At 52.4% G+C, this 17,169-nt stretch overlaps 1 protein-coding gene across 1 annotated transcript in view; it reads right to left on the bottom strand.

The window, feature by feature from the left end:
* The window catches only part of CCN4 (cellular communication network factor 4), a 28,281-nt gene that overhangs the window by 2,825 nt on the left and 8,287 nt on the right, over positions 1–17,169 (bottom strand). The window contains exons 2-3 of the mRNA XM_060035311.1: positions 9,075–9,354; positions 2,621–2,881 (exon numbers count right to left, since the gene is read on the bottom strand). Coding sequence (XP_059891294.1) covers positions 2,621–2,881; positions 9,075–9,354 — 541 coding nt within the window. The remainder of the gene's footprint in view (positions 1–2,620; positions 2,882–9,074; positions 9,355–17,169) is intronic.

Below are 17,169 nucleotides of genomic sequence, written 5' to 3'. Positions count from 1 at the left end.
CGTGTCCCCACCTGTAAGAGGGGCTGACAGTAGCACCTCTCTCCCTCCTGTCCCAGGCTGGGGACAGAAAAGATGGGTTCAGACACGTGACAGCGTTCAAGCTGTCCCTGGCCCTTAGTGAGCCCTCAGTCAAGGTGGACTGAACCCCAACTCTTGGCTGGTTCTATCAACGCGTATATCCTGGCATCCAGATGCATGTGTAACTGGAGTGAGCTAGAGATGGAGGCAGGTAAAAAGCCAGGAAGACCAAGGAGAGATCTCACAGAGAGATGGAACACGGTACCCAAGAGAAAGACTGGAAGAGGAAGCTGGTCCAACCTGGCACACACACGCATGGCAACCAGAGACAGAAACGGGCAGGGACAGCAGCCGTGCAGGGGAGACGGGTGAATGAACGCGGGAATACATGAGTAAGAGAAGAGGACGGACAAGACAGAAGAGAGGAAAAAGAGGCCTCTGAGGACAGAAGGGAGGAGGGTCCGGGCTGGGATGAGCTGGGGCTGCGAGCACGGATGGAGAGGGCAGTGGGGGGGGATCTGCTTGGAAGGATGAAAGGGCTTTGGTTTCTGGGTCAGCCACTCAGCAGGGGCTCTGCTTGTGCTCGGTCAGAACGGGGTCACTGGGCCACACACAATGACATGATGGGCAGACAGCCGCTGCCCTGCACCCTCACCCCGTGACCCTCCTGTGCTCTGCCCTGGAGGCCTGCTGGGGACAGAACTTCCCCGGCCACCTCCTCCATGGGCAGGGGATTGCTGCTTCCGGGAGCTGCTCAGCCCCGGATGGGGCACCCCAGGCCCCACCCAGAAAGGCTGTGCATCCCTGAACTGTAGGGGTGGCAGTACCACCCTCCTTCTTGGTCCAGTCAGACCCCTGGGGGCAGGCAGCCTGGGGACAGGTCTCTATTCTGGCCTTTACACTCCCCCCTCCCCTCCCCTCCCCTCCCCTCCCTTCTCCTCCCCTCTCCTGTCCAGTTTGTTCTTCTCTGAAATCCTCCCTCACTTGGCTTCTGAAACCCTCTTTCTCCTGTATCCGTCCTGCCTCTTGGATTCGTCTTCCTCAGCTTCATTCCCTCTCTCACCTTACATGGTGGTGTCGCAGGGCCACATCACTGGTACTCCATAGAGGCAATTTTGCCCCCCAGGTCACAACTAGCAAAGTCTGGGGGTATTTTTGGTTGTCGCTACTTGGCTGGAAGGTGCTACTGGCGCCTAGTAGGTGGGGGCCAGGTGTAAACCTCCTCCTACAAAGCCCAGGACTGTCCCCTCTATAAAGAATGATCCTGTCCAAAATGAGGTCAGCACTGAGGTCGAGAAACCCTGCTCTACGCAGTCTCTCTGAGCACTTCTCTCTGAGCACAATCTCTCATGCACTTATAACTTTAAAAAAACAACCAGTACCCTCAGAACGCCCAAACTCCATTGCCATTTCTTCACTCCCTCATGTCCACTTGCCTGGTGGACACTTTCCTTCTAGAAGTGTCCTCATCTGCTGTCTCCCACGTCATCAGACGCTCCTGGTTTTCCCATTACATGCTTGGCTCTCCTTCTCTGTCTCCCCCTCGGTCTCCTCTTCTGTCCTCCCTCAAACATCAGCCCCCCAGACCTCTGCCCCAGGCCCCCCCAACACATTACCCCTAGGCCCTCAGCAGTTCTGGGCCGGAGACTTCCGGAGCTCTCTCTCCGCCCCACCTCCCTCCTCCAGTGCTTTCCCCACAGGACGCTCCTCTGGGTGATCTCATGGGCAGGGCACCCAGCCTCAGCCTCAGCCTGTCTCCAGCAAGGGTGCTCTCCTCCCCAGAAGTACTCCCTGCTTTCTGTCCTAAGTAATGACGAGCCCCGGGAGTCTCTGTTACCCCTCTCTCTCCTTCCCCCCACCCGTTGTATTGACGCCGAGCCCTTCAGTCTTACTTGTTCAGTTCCTCTTGCATCTGTCCCTTCCTTGATACCTCTGCTCCTGCCCCAGTTCAGGTCTCCTCGGCCCACATACCCATCCCTGCATCCCTCCATCCATTCATCCATCCATATGACGAACAATGATTTGGTACCAGCTAAGTGTCTGGCATTGGCTAGGCTCATGTAAGCTGTGGCTGAAACAAATAGGTCTGTCCCTGTCCTCTGTTTCCGGAGCTTCCTCTGGCCTGGCCTACCTGGCTGAAGTCTCACCTGTCCACCCATCCCCCAGAGTGAGCGGGAAGCCATCCACTCCCTCTCTGCCCTTCCACCTGCTGCTCAAGCCTCTCCTCCCGGGGTCCCCTCACACCGGTCCTTCCTCAGCCTCCACCCCTCCCCTCCTAAACTCCTTAGTAAGAGAATAAGGAACCGCAGGCCTCTGCTTCCTTCTTTACAAAGCACTTCCTCCTTTTACGCATGAAGGATCCCATAAGACAGGTGGACAGGTGGTCTTATTTCCATTTTACCAGTGGAGAAATAGGATCCCGGAGGAAATGTGACTTTCCCAAGGTCACACCGCTCCTGAGTGGTGGACTGGGGGCCGGGGGCTCCTGTCAATCACAGGTGGGCAGTCAGAGCTTCGGGAGTGTCCGCCCCCACACCCCCGGACCCCAGGGCCTGCCCTCCCCCCCGCGCCCTGCGCCCCGCGCCGCGCGCGCAGCACCCACCGAAGGCGCCCGTGTGGCGCGGCGCGGTCTTGCGTGGCCTCCTGGCGTCGTCGTCGCACACCCACTGCTCGCAGCAGCGCCCGGGCACGCTCACCCGCCGGGCGTGGCGGCACCAGACGCGCGGGGGGCGCGCGCGGAGGCAGAGCGGCGTGCAGCCCACCGCGCCGCCCACGCACGTGCAGTTGTACTTGCAGTTGGGCTGGAAGGACTGGCCGTTGTTGTAGCGCACGCCGTCCAGCACGCAGCCCACGCCGACCACCTCTGCGGACACAGGCGCTGAAGGTCAGGCAGGTGGGCTCCGGCGTCCCCCGCAGGGCAGCCCCGCCCCCGCTGGGCCACGCCCCCCCACGTTCACGTCGTAGGGGAGGGGCGAAGGTAGAGCAGTGAGAAGCTACTGGGCCCAGCCGGCGGCGTGGGGGGAGTTCGGTGGCACCTGAGCAGAGGCAGCGCCAGTTCATTTAACCCGCGGAGAAATACGCAGTGCCACCCTGGAGCGGGGTGGGAGGCCGGGACGGGGAGCCAGGTGGCTAGCCCCTGGTCCTGTCCCATCAAGGGGCACAAAACCTGGTCCTGACAATTTTCTGCCTCCAGGGTCACGGTTCTGAGCCCGGCAGTAAAGCCAATTCGAACACTTTGAAACAAAGACTCAGTTCATTCAATGCAAATTTATATAGTCGTCTAGTTGATGGGAGTGCGGGGGGGTGGGGGGGGGGGATGGTTTGCAGATTTAAACAAGGTGGGCCAGCAAAGCCTCACGGTGGTGAGGATGATTCAGCAAAGATGGGAAGGAGGTGAGCTGCCCAGGCCGGGAGGGGCTGTAGGCGGGAAGGCCTGAGGTGGGAGCAGCCTGGGATGTGGGAGAGGGCAGGGAAGGGTGAGAGAAAGTCAGGAGGCAGGAGATGAGGTGAGAGGGGGCTTCCCTGGAGGCTCAGTGGAAAATACAAAGCTCTTAGAGCTTAGAACTGAGGCTGGCACACAGTAGGTGCTCAATGAGTAACTGTTGAATCAATGATACGAATTATGTTTCACAAAAACACTCGTAGTGCTGAGTTGAGAACAGACTGATGGGTATGGGTGGTGTCAGGAGGCCACACTAGGAATCCAGATAAGAGGTGATGGTGATTGGACCAGTGAGGGACAGCCAGGAGGAGAAGGGCTCAGCTTCTGGGTATATTTGGAAGGACACGCTGACAGATAGGATGCAAGGATGAGAGGAGAAGCATCAAGAAGGACTCCTAGTTCTATGTCCTGAGCCCTGGAAGGAGAGGGATGCTCTGTCCTCAGAGGAGCAAGGTTGGGGTGGGTGGACTCAAGTTCCTCACTAGACACGAGATGCCTGGTTGACATCAGAGTGGCCGTGTGGAGCTTGTTCTGCAAGCCTGGAGTTCCAGGAGAGATCTGGGGCTGCTGGGCCCCCACCAGCATTCCCACCCTTGATGCCGGGTCCCACCCTGAGGACAGTGTCTGGAAGTGCAAGCAGAGAGCCCAGGGTGGCAAGGGCATTCACCCGAGGAGGGCTAGTCTGCCAAGAGTTCCAGCTTATCTCCTGGATTCACCCGAAGGTGAATCATCATCATCATCATCATCATCATCGTCATCATCACCATCATCATCATCATCATCACCATCATCATCATCGTCGTCATTATCATCATCATCGTCATCATCGTCATCGTCGTCATCGTCATCGTGATCATCATCCCTGTATCTAACAGGAGTGAGGGTTCTTGGTTGCCTGACCTGCTTTGTGTTAGCCTTCCTTGCTTTGCTGATTTCATCCCATAAGGAAACGATACCACATCATCACCTGCATTTTCACCTACAGCAAACCTGAGTCTCTGCGATGTTGCGTCACACACCTAAGGTCACAGAGCTCGGCTCAGCAGAGCAGTGAGGGCAGCCTGTGGGAATACTGGGGTGACTGCCTGTTTCCTTGGGAGGTGATTGTGCTGGAGAAGGTACAGAAAGGAAAGGCGCTAACACTTACTGCCCCTCTGATCTGGAGCCAGGCACCATCTGGTATCTCACGCAGTCCTCGCAGGGACTGCCCTAGGAGAGCTTTGTTTTCTTCCTTTGGCAGAGACGGGAACTGGGGGTGTGGGGTTAGTGCTTGAGGTCACCCAACAGGTGACTGATGGAGCTGCTCCCAAAGTCTGGGGGCTCTGACTCCACCATCCATTTCCTTCCACCAGACACCAATAAAGGAGGGGAAATAGGAAAACAAAACAAAGCAGAGGAAGCGCTGGGTGAATCACTGATCTTTGCCTCTGAGTCACCCCTGCCGGTGCGCTTTTGCTCCAGGGAGCGTGTGCGCATGCGCGTGTGTATTGGTGGAGGGGGAGAAAGGAGTGCTGAAGCCCGTCTCTGCCCGTGTGTAGGAACTTCTGGTGGAGAGGGCAGCGCTGGGTGCTGGGAGCCCTTAGCACAGTGGTTCTCAACACCAGCTGCACGATAGCACCACCGGGGGAGCTCTTTAAAATTTTGATGCCCACACCATGCTCCAGTATATGAGGGTGGACCTGGGTTTCAGTATTTTTTATTGTTTTGCCCTTGGTAGCTCCCAGGTGAATCCAGTTTGCAGCCAGGCTTGGGAACCGTTGCCTCTAGAAGTTGTTCGCAGTCTCCTGGGAGGTTTAGGGGGTAGGGACAAGCGATGGCTGGTATGTGTGATGGCTGTGGGTTGTCTCGTCAGCGGACTCTGGCACCCCTTCCTTATTCGATTTCTTCCTGACTAATTGAAGGACCAGCTAGCTCCTGGCTAGATGGGGAAGCTGGCTGAGTTTCCTTCCCCATTCAGATGTGCAAGTCCAGGCATGAACGGGTGGGCTTTCATTTTATTGACGGACTTCAAGGAACTCAAGTCACCTTGCTGTGCCGTCTGGACATCTACTCCCCTTGCCCCACCCCTGCTGGACTGTCACCTGCCTGGGAGCAGGGACAGTGGGCCATGCCTTGTAACCCCATTGCTGTATTATCACTAACCTGTGTTCACCGCGTGAATGAATCAGTGGACGGATGGGTGGATGTCAGATGGGGTGAGACCTACTCCGTATTGGGCTTCTACTGTGTATCAGGCACTTGACATCCTAATCACCCAGAGAGGTAGGCGTTATTCATTCATTGCATTTTTCCTTGATGAGGAAACTGACACTTAAAAAGGTTAAGCAGCTTTCCTAAGACCATTGTACTAGTTAGTTACGGCGCTGGGCTTCGAACTTAGGTTGTCTAGCTCCAAACCCCATGCATGGGTTTTCTACTCCCTCACTCTTCAGATGGGAGAGTCTGCGCTTGGAACCAGCCCTGCCCCCAGACTCTGAGGATGACCGTGGACAAGGCTAAGGGAACTTCTACAAAGGAAAGTTGAAGCACATGAGACACTCACCAAGAGCAGCCTCAACCACCACGCGAAGCTGGTTGGATCAAGCTCCTTAAGTGACGTGCCCAAGGTCACGTAGCCAGTAAGTGGCAGAGCCAGGAGGCAAAACCCAAGTCTGTCTGCCTGTAAATTCCATGATCCTTCCAGCAAACCACACTGCCCTCAATCCTGACCCAGCTGTATTGAATGCAGTCATGTTTGTCCACGAAAATAGCCAAACAGTTTAATCCAGAGGTCACTCGCTGCCCACAGAGGTGTTTAGTTTGGCCCGTGGAGTGTTTTTAAAAAAAGTTTTCAATGTGTTGCCAACATTTACGAATCATACACAAATCTGGATTTCTTTCTGGATTCACTTGAAAACGGAGCAGACGGGATCAGACCAAGCTCACTTTTCCGCCTGGCCGCAGTGGCCAAAGCTTGCATTCACTAGTTTGCCATAATCCCTGTGATCCTCTCTTGGAGTTATTTGTGCCAGTGTTGCACCTGCTCATTTTTATTTCCTTGTCCTGGCTTAATGACACGCACATCTCTGAGGACAGATTTAGCCTGGCCTGGGGATCGTCCATTGGTTGTTGGCCATTTGCTGACAGATTGTGTGTGTAGAGGAACACTTCTTTCTCTTTCCCCTCTCGCCCCAAAGCCTCTTCCTCTCTAGCGTCTCAGACCCTGGACTCTCTTGTTTCTCGCATTAGGGTCTCATGAATTCAGACACTATGGCAGCATTTCCGGGAAGATGTTCAGTAGCACACTGGTGAATTGTGTGTGTGTGCGTGCGCGCACATGTATGCATGCTGTGTGTGTATCTGAGTGTGTGTGGTGGGGTAGGTGGGTCATTGGGTAAAATTCTGCCTGGAAAAACGTGTTCACTGTGCAAATAAGTTCAAAAAGAAAAGTCCTCTCATGTCAGCTCTCTTTTTGGAATTTGACAATGGACGTGAACGTTTAAAACCTCTGAAAAGTTCTGTTTCACTTATTGAACCTTATTTATTCCGAAGTCTGTAGACCTATATGACCAGAGAACCCTTGGCAAGTGTAGTACTCATTACAGTCTCCTGAAAACCAGTCTTCTTTTCAAATACAAGGAATGGAAATAGAGACTCATGACGAGAGGGAGCCAGGTGAAGACAGGAGCTGACATTTAAAGAGAGAGGGCTGGTGCTAGATTGGGAAGCTGGCTTTCTAGGCCCCTGGTGGCAAAGGCAGGCAGGATAGGCAGTCCCGGGGTCTGTACAGTCTATGGGTCCATGAGGGAATGTCTATAAAGTTGTGGTGCCTAGCACGTGGTGAGATGTCTTTGCAACTTTAGGGAATCATATAGTCACAATGAATTTCCTTTTAATGACCTTAAGGAACAGTTGTAAAAGGGGAAAGGAATGATGAGACGGTCTCAGAGACGTGGAGGGGATTCTACTGCGGGAGGGCTCAGCCTGGTTTCCTTACCTGGGTAGGGGGAGAGAGTATATGAGTGACTATATACGTCAGCAGTCAGTCTCAGACCTGAGTACGGGAGTGGTCCAAGGAGCTTGTTAAAGTTGTAGATTCCCATCTCCACTTGCAGAGAACTGGAATGAGTAAGTCTGGGGTGGGGCTCAGGAATAACATTTTTAACCAACACGTCAGATGATTCTATGCGGATGGAATCTGCAAGTTTTCACTGAACAGAGTTTTGTGGGGTTAATAATGAGTTTCAGTAAAAGGGGGGAAGATGGAAAGATGGCAGAATCAATGGTGGTTACTTGGACCGCGAAAGACAGATGACTTGGTGTGAAAGCTGAGGCATGAACTGAGGTCGAAAGAGCAGAAAGTGCTCGTAAGTTAACCATGATTGTTTTGACTTGGAATTTTGTGCATAACCCTCGTCAGCAACCCACTTCAGGGAATATAATGGGTTAACTGAGGGTGAGGGAGTCTGCTGTGGGTGAATATGCAGTGGTGTGTGTTAGAATCATAGTTACGGGGAAAGCTGGATTCAGCATTAGGGAAGAAGGGAGTTCTTGGGTTTATGAGGCTTTGAGTAACTTTTCAGAAGTTAGGCTGCTGTGTCATGATGCCTAGTGACGTCTTTTCATCATGCTGGATCAGGTATCTTGAATAAATGCTTAGATGATTCAAGCTAAGTGAATAACAGTCCAGATAGAAGCAGGAGACCAGAAAGTCCCAGAAAGGAGGTCTCTGAGAACAACAAAGGAAATGGTAGAACCCTGTGAAGAGCAAACAAACAACAAACAGCCTCTCCCCTGGCATGGGGCTATTATAAGGACAAAGAGTAAAGCAAAAGCAAAGGCAAATAGAAACCCCAGGAAAAACAAAAGCCTTCATAATAAAGGAAATTCAAACAAGTGCACTGTCTCATGTCACAGTGAAAAACATTTACATAATCCTAATATTGTAAATAGTGGTTTATAACCAAAAATATGACAATGATATTGGAAGATGGGGGAGACGTCAGGTGGTAGTAAGGAACTCAGACATTAGCTATCATATAGGGATCATTCATAGATTATCCACAATTGATATTTAAAGCTGATCAATGTATAACTGAAGACATGTATTGAGGATTTGCAACTACCAGAAGAAAGGGCTGAAAGCTGAAAGTGACTGTAGTAACCAGAGGAACATGGGTGGGTGGTAGGAAGGGATGGTTTCAGCCTGCTGGGTTTTATCCTTTCAAGGCTACTAAATGTTTTAAAGCCATGTTATTTTAATTTACAATATTACTGAAATATCTGGAGCTCTGCAGGGTCCTGGTGCCCCTGGGAGGTCATGGGCAACCAGCAAAGAGTTCTACCACTAAGAAAACAGAACCAGGCTTGACTGGTGGATACCTCTTCCCTGGACTCATCCATGGATGGAGAACAGAGAAGACAGCCAGGTTCTGGGTGCCAGAGGAATGCAGCATCCCTCCCTCCTCAGGAAGAGCCCAGCCTCTGGCCTCTAATCACGGCCTGGGGTAGGGGGCGGGGGGTATTTCCTGCAGAACTGGAGCCAGGCCAGAGGAAGGGCAATGGGTGGGGGTCCCTGGGCCAGAGCTGGGGATGCTGGGGGCTGGCCGGATGGTGTGTGTGGGGTGTCACTTACGTGCACATACTCCTACTGCGTACCTCGGGCTGTCCCCACTGTAGTCACAGTAGAGGCCCCGGTGGGGGTCACAGACAGCAGCCTCCGTGCAGTTGTCCCCGAGCTGCTGAGCACACATCTTGCAGCATTCGCAGCCGTCTGTGATGAGGCTGACCCCCAGCGGGCAGCGGGGCGGGGAGGACGGGCACTCGCACGGCCACTTGCAGAACTGGGGGTGTGCAGAGGTGTCCTCCAGGGGAGCCGGGGTGAAGACCGTGGCCGTGGGAGCTGGAGAGAGGGCCTGCAGGGGAAGGGCAGACATAAAGGGAGCTGCCAGGTAAGGGGTTCAGAGGCCAAAGGTCTGCAGTCACCTTCCCATCTTCACGGTGTTCAAAAGGTTTACGCGAAATTATGTTTCTCCACCATACTTTTACTAGCCAGACGTCTCCTTTCTCCTCAGTGCAACCACAGGAGGAGCCGGAGTTCAGAGACTTAAGCCCGTCGCCCAAATTCCCCAGCTGGTAGGCCAGGGGGCAGGGGGCAGACTCTAGGTCAGACCTCTGAGCCCCATGGGTGTTTCCTTCCCTTCTGATCATCCCGAAACCTGGGAGGTCCTTGAGTTGGCCTCGATTGAAGATGAGGAAGCTACAGCTTTGAGGAAATGCCTTCTGATGAGTCACGCCGTGTGGCACGGCCCACACCCCATCCACCGGTTGCTCTTTTCTCTGCGTCCTAAAGATCTACCCTCTCCACTGAGGTTTCAGGTGTACAGCACGGTGATTCAGTTACACATACATACATAGACACATGCACATATATGTACATTCTTTTTCAGATTATATCCCCTTACAGGTTATTAGGAGATATTGAGTATAGTTCCCTGTGCTCTACAGTAGGTCCTTGTTAGTTACCTATTTTAGATATAGTAGTGTGTATCTGTTAATCCGAAACTCCTAATTTATCCCTCCACCCCCTTTCCCTTTGGTAGCCATACATTTGTTTTCTATGGCTGTAGGTCTACTTCTGTTTTGTAAATAAGTTCATTTGTATCTTTTTATTTTCAGATTCCACATGTAAGTGATATGCATATTTAACATCGGGTTTCAGGCAGGTATTTTTATGAATTTTCTTCTCCTTCTTATTTCCCCTCTGAGCCCCAGGAAAGGGCTGCATGGGTGGCTCCTGCAGCTGGCTTGCTCTGCCTCCGTAGCGAAGGGAGTCATGCTCTTGTTGCTGGTGCAAACCATGCAGAGAGGGGTCTTATTTTGCGCTAAGGGTAACGGACCACCACTCCGCTTCCCCAACCTGCACTCCTCCCCAGAACCCCATTCCCATCCCCGAGCCCATATATTCATCTTTATGCTGGCAAATATGATGGACAGGACAACAGGCCAGCGGGGAAGGAGACATAAGTCCCAAAGAGCCCCCGCTGCGCTGAAGATCAGGCAGATAGAACGGGAGGCTGCTGTGGGGTGCCGGCCTGTATTAGGAACTTCCAACTGCCTGTATCTCAGGGATCCAGTCCCCCGCCCGGCCCCTCCGGCTGCCTTCCTGAACGGCCCTCCTGGCCCCTCACTCTTTATACTGGAGGAAACCTAGGCCCAGGGAGGAAGGGAATTGCCTGAGGATGGAGAGTGGAGGCTGCATTTTCCCACCCCCAGGCGGTGGTCCCTGCTGGGGAGCCTCCTGTCTGGGGCTCCTGAATTCTGAGGTTAGCGGAGGTGGAGCCAGGGCTTGCGCGGGGTGCCCCACGGGCCAGCTCCTCCGTCTTGAACCAGAGCCTGCTCTGTGGGCTTACAGATCTGCGCTTCATTCTTTGAACAATAGATGCTGAGATATTCCGACAGATTCCTTCTTTTCCTGAGGAGGAAAGCGAGATCCAAAAGGCAGAGGGACACCTCCAGGATGACACGGGCCATGTCAGGGCGTAGGCACAAATGACTCTCCAAGCTCTCATTTCTGGGACCTTTACCTCTGCCCCCTCTGGGCTCTTTCAGTCACTCCACAAACGTTTGCTGAGCTAGCTCACCGTCTCTCTTAAGTTTTAGGCACTTGAAGATGAAGTTATTAAAAATGTCCTGTGCTTGTGGCGCCGCAGCTCATAGGAGAGACAGTTATTCGAGGTGATTTATCACAATGTGAGGCCGTGTGTGAGTGCTGGGCACCGGGGCGGCCCCGGGAGCTCTCTGCCGAGGTGAGTGGTGGACATCCTTGAGTGCCTGGCTGTGAGAACCAGAGGCCAGGAGAGATGGTCCAGGCTGAAGTGCTGGATTAGCTGGGCTCTTGGTTCTGTGCTCGGCACATAACAAGTGCAGTAAATATTGATTTGACACATTAAGGGACTTTGAAAGTCAAAACTGCAAACCTTGATTTGAGGCTTTCGTCGCCTCTAGGCTTGGTTTCAGGCAGGTTTGCTGGTGGGGAGCAGACTGCTCTGCAGGTTGGCAGGGCTGGTCTGTGTTCATCGGGAAAGCATTTAGGTTACCTTCCCTCGTTCGCTTTTCCTCGAAAAGTACAACGTGACACACAAAACCCCAAACCCCCAAATCAATGAAACCACACGCTCACACACACACACACACACACACACACACACACACACACTCACACACCCTCATCTTTCTGACTCTGTGCAGAGAGACTTTTCCTTGTCAGTCTGTGACAGTGGAGGCCTGGAGCTTTATGAATCCCCCAGACCACCTCTGACAGTCTCTAGACCCTCAAGACCTACTCCTGGCAGAGGAAATAAAAAAAAACCCTCTCCTCCAGGAAGCCTTCCATGCCTTTCCCAGGTTGTATTAGAGGTGCTGCCTCCCCTACTAAAATGTGAACTTGTAAAGGACAGAGCCTGTGCCTTACTTCTCTCTGTGGGCCTGAAACACGGCTCACGGCCCACAGCAGGGCTGTGTCAGTGTCACCTGGTGGAATGGATGGATGGGGAATTGTTGACTCTAAGGGGCTTTGGTGTCTCTTGATTTTTCAGGGTCTACCATCTTGGAAGCTTTTTTCTCTGCTCTAAGTTTGAGGGTCAAGAAAACAGCATGGGACCCGAGACAGTCAGAAGTGGGTTCTCTGTGTCCTTGGACAACCTTTCTGAGCCTCCACATCCCCATCTGTGAAATGGCCACAGTAATGCCCCCTCGGGAACTGTTGGGAGGGTGGAGGCACTGTGTATGCAGAAGCACTGTGTATGCAGGCCTGGCAAAGGGCAGACGCTCGAAAGCACGACTTCGCCCTTGCGCTCCCGTGCTTGTGCGCCCTGCCTCGCACCCACACAGCCCAGCACAAGACTTGGGGGTCTGGACACTTTGAACTGAGCTGGGATGGTCTGGAATCTGGATAGTAACCACCTCCACGTGGTTACTATCCATCCTGCTGTCTCCATACCAAGTTAAACCTCCCCAGAAGGAAGCCTCCTTTCCAAGTGCATGCCGGGAGCCCCAGGGCACTCAGCTCCTCAAGGGGAGCTGCAGAGAAGGCCCCCGCCCTGGATGAGGGAAGCAGGTGATGGCGCCGTGGGGCAGTGGAGGGAGGGGCCCCGGGTCCGCTGAGCCAAGCCCTTGCTGCTGGCGCCATCTAGTGGTAGAAATCTGCCATCCCTAGAAGGTCCTGGATGAGAGCTGTGGGTTGGGAAGACCTTTAGACCCCAGGGCCTGAGGACTCCTCATTTTGGTGCATGACCCTCTGAATCCCGACTGCCTTGTCCAGCACCCACCCCCCAGGGAAAGTGACTGCACACACACACACACACACACACACACACACACACACACGCATCAGCCACCTTGAATACCCAAGACGGCACTGCACGTCTGCCTGCCCTTGGTCACGGTACAGGGACTATTGCAAACTCACTGGGCCTACATCATTTTTTATAACAGCAGAAGCTAAGGGTGAACAAAGGGAAGGAAAGCAGTCAGAAAGCAAGGAGAATATCTATCGTCTGGAGAAAAAGCCAAAGAGAATCAAGAAGAGCCTTGGGTACTTGCAAATTGCAGCTGTTCACATAAGAGCCTCTTTTACAATGTGCTTCTGCATGCGGACTCCCCGCAGACACCACTGTGTTTACAGGAAAGACAGGAGGGTGGGGCTGTGCCCTGATGCTTCCCAGGCTGGGCACCCAGGGCTCAGGCTCCTGCCTGGTTCTGCCCGCTCAGCCCCTCAGCTCCCGGGCTGAGCCCACGGCCCACCTCCATCCTCAGAGCCCCCAGGGCAGTGCCTCACGCAGTCACTTCCTACAGTGGCTCCCAAACTTTGCCGCATGTTAGAACCACCCAGAAGCTTTGATAAACTCTGATGCCTGGCCACTGTCCGCAGACAGCCTGACTGAAGTGGTCTGGGAAGAATCCTGGGCACTGAACGCAGCCGAGGGTGACAAGGGTCCACTTGCCTAAGGACCTGGTTAAGATACAGATGCCTGAAGCCCACTTGGAATATTCAGCTTCAGCTCTTCTATGCTGGGCCCAGAATGTGTATGTTGACCTGCACCCCTGGTGATTCTCGTGAGAATGGGAACCGTTGTCTTAGAGAACTGGGCCAGGGGAGGGTACGATGGGGAGATTCTAGGCCATTTTCCTGTCTTAACATGACTTTTCTAGAACATCACTTACACGCCTAACCTGTCGGCAGCTTGATCAACCTTCCACAAAGCAGTCCAGGCCAGACTGCAGAACACACACCGTTTTCGGTAAGCAGGCCTCATGTAGTTAATTGAAAATGATGTACTTTGCTTTTACTGTTTTGTGAGAAAGACTGAAAAATGAAAGAAATAGAAAAGGAGCAGCTCCCCATGATAAGGCCCCTAAGTGTCAGCTGGGTACTGAATGAATGTGTCCCCTCAAATTTATATGTTGACGTTCTAACCTCTCTAAAGGTCATGGTATTAGGAGGTGAGGTCTTTGGGGGGGGGTGATGAGGTCATAAGGGTGGAGCCCTTATGGCAGAGATTAGTACCCTTATAAAAAGGATTGCAGAGAGCTCCCTGGCTCCTTCCACCATGTGAAGACACAATGAGAAGATGCCAGTTATGAAAAGGGTCCTCATGTAGAATGTGACCATGCTGGCCTTGACCGTGGACTTCCAGCCTCCAGAACTATAAGCAATAAATTGGTGTTTGTGGCCACCCGGTGTGTGGTTTCCTAAAGAAGCCCAAAGGGGCTAAGACCATGTCTGCTACTTAACCCTCTGGGCAGGGAGGGTAATCAGTCGGCAGGTTGAAAGCCGTGAATCAATCCATTTAATCATATTTATTGGACAAACTTAAGCAGATGAAAATTAAGAAGGAAAACATTTTTACAACAATAAATGGTGGTAGGCATGGGAGCAGAGAGTAGGAGCTGGCAGTGGTGGGGTGCCACCCTGAGACCTTAACCATCCTGATCGATGATGGAGCCAGACCCCACCATCCTCTGAGAGTGTGTGTGGTTCATCGATGAGCAGGGCCCTGGGACCAGGAGGAAAGGGCAGGGCATCTGCAGTGAGTGGAACCCATTTCCCAAGGCTCTGTGACCTAGGGCCGTGCTCACCCTCTCTGAGCTTCAGTTTCCTCATTTGTAAAATAGTAATGATGACAGCATCCTCCAGCAGCCCTAATGCAGTTACAGTCTTACCTCCATTTTACGGATGAGGAAACTGAAGCTCAGAGAGCTTAAGTAACTTGCTCACAGTCTCGCAGCTGAGAAGGGGTCTCTGAGTGTCCCCAGAGTGTCCCTCCAGAGGGACTTATCACCATGCTGCCCTACTCCTTCATTCCTTCACATTCATATCCGTACATTCATTCCTCCATCCTCCCATCACACACATGTACTAAGCATCTCCTGCGCGGTTGGTGCTCAGATGAACAAGGCATGTGGTTCTTACCCGAAGGCAGTCACAGTATGGACACACACACAAGATTACAACACGGGGTGGTGACAATTGTAATTCATTTGAGCCCAAGCTTCCGGGGTCCCCGGAAGAGGAGATGGGAGCCTCTCGCGGGGCTTTTCAGGGACAGATTGCCCTTTCTTGACTCCTAGGTGCTCAACACTGAGCCTGGCACACCGTGGGCTAGTGCTTCGTGAATGGAAGGGATGGTAGAGAGCTTGGGCTTGCCCACGTTTGGGCGGCCACCCCCAGATGCTCCACCAGGGGGCAGGGTTGAGACAGGAATGGCCTGAGCCAGCCTCAGCTGGGCCCTGGGGGTTTTAGGAAAGGGCTGCCTTGTCTGGAAGCAGTTTCTGTTTGCTCCTTCCCTGAAAAGAGGCCTCGATGGGCAGTGGGAGAATGTGGACACAGACCTGGGTCCAGAGCTGGGGATGCCCTGTGGTCAGCCCTCTCCGACCGTTTGCTCTCACTTTTCTGGTGTAACTAACAGGCGGCCACCATGTGACCTGGTGGACACATTTTCTGAGCATCTCCTCCTCCGAGGATACCCCTAGGGGTCTGTACCCAGGGCTTGGTAGGAATGCCCTGCAGGTGGGGTCACCGTCTTGGAAAACTCTTAGCTCAAACCCCACCAAGGCACCTGGCCTGAGTGTTTGGAGGACCCAGCACTGCCCAGAGCCTTCCATGTTCACTCCGGTTCCGATGGCAGGATCTCTAGGGACGTGAGGCCCAGCGCTGGCCAGGCTGCACGTCTTGGGAGGTGGAAGGTTTGTAGAGCTTTTCTGCTAATTAGTTTTGCAAACATGCAGTCTTATGAGCGTCTGTTTGGAAAAGTCGACTTTATATGGAGAAGGTAGAAAGGGCAGGAAGCCAGATTTCTTTCCAAATAACGAGCCCTCATGAATTTGTTCATTCATCAACTGAATATAAAGCATCTACAAAGTTCCCCGTATAAAGTCTCAGGGAGCACCCAGCCTCCCCAGGAGACAGGAGTATGAAAAAGGCAATTGCATTATAGAGCAAGGATCAGAAACCAGCCCCCAGGGACATCCCGCCCACAGCATTTTTTGTAACAGACTAGAACGGTGTCTACACTTTTAAAAGGCTGTAAAAAAAACAAAAAGAAAGATTCCATGGAAAGCCTATAGTCCACAAAGCTTAGAATATTTACTCTCTGGTCCTTTTTTAGTAAATGATCGCTAACTTCTGTTACAGAGTGACAGCGCTATTAATAAGAGCTAACCCTGACGGAGTGCATAGCCAGTGGTGGGCATTTCTACCAGGGTTACGTATAATCAAACTTAAAACGTGTTCATTCTTTTTTGGGGACGTGTTCAAATATTCACACTGTTGGGAGAATAATATAGTGAATCTCACATACCTATTCCCGCTTCAATAATTATCAACCTACCTCTGTCCACCTCCTTTCCTCCATTTCTCCCGCCTACACACATGCTTTTTCATTCTTGAGGATTTCAAAGCAAATCTCAGACATCATGTGATTGTACCTGAGATTCTTCAGAGAGTGTCTCTAAAGTGTGGAGAATTAAAAACAAACAAACAAACAATTTTCACACCGATTAACTTAGTTTGGTTACAATTTTGTAATCTTCCCTATAGCAAATACTTAGTCCATATTCAGACTTCACTGATTATCTCAAAGCTTTAAAAAAAAAAATCAGATGGTTTCTACGAATCAAGATCAAAATGAGGTCTACATTGTCTGCGTCTTGCCTTTTATGCCTCTTTTATTGGTTTCCACGCTAAGTCATCTAGTCGTTGTGAGAACCCTAAGAGGCAGGCTGCTTTTATAACCATCTCCCCCAGTTTACAGATAAGTAAACTGAGCCACAGAAAGGTCAGATCATTTGCCCAAGACCGTTCACAAGTGGCAGAGTTGGGATCTGAACCAGTATCAGTCTCTTAAGGCATCACACCCAAGGGCCACACGGCGGGGTGTCTCAGCAGAGTCTAGGGGCTATGAGAGCAAGGTGAGAAGGGAAAGGATGGGGCCGTGGAAGCAGGGAGGGCTTCCTGGAGGAGGAGTCATTTGGTCTGCATCTTTAAAGGATGAGTGAGAATTGACCAGAATGGCAAAGAGAACATCCAAGCTGAGGAACGGCATGAGCAGGGGCGTGCGGGTGCTGAAAAGTGGCATGGAGCAGGAATGACCAGTGGTCAGCGTTGCTGGGGCTTAGGGCTCAAGGACACGGGGAAGGCAAGCAGGCCTCATGGCCAGAGGACCTAAGGG

This window comes from Delphinus delphis, chromosome 17 (genome assembly GCF_949987515.2).
Source record: "Delphinus delphis chromosome 17, mDelDel1.2, whole genome shotgun sequence".
Taxonomy (NCBI): Eukaryota; Metazoa; Chordata; class Mammalia; order Artiodactyla; family Delphinidae; genus Delphinus; species Delphinus delphis.
Note: the sequence above shows the minus strand (reverse complement) of the source record. Positions and strands in the feature narration are given on the sequence as shown.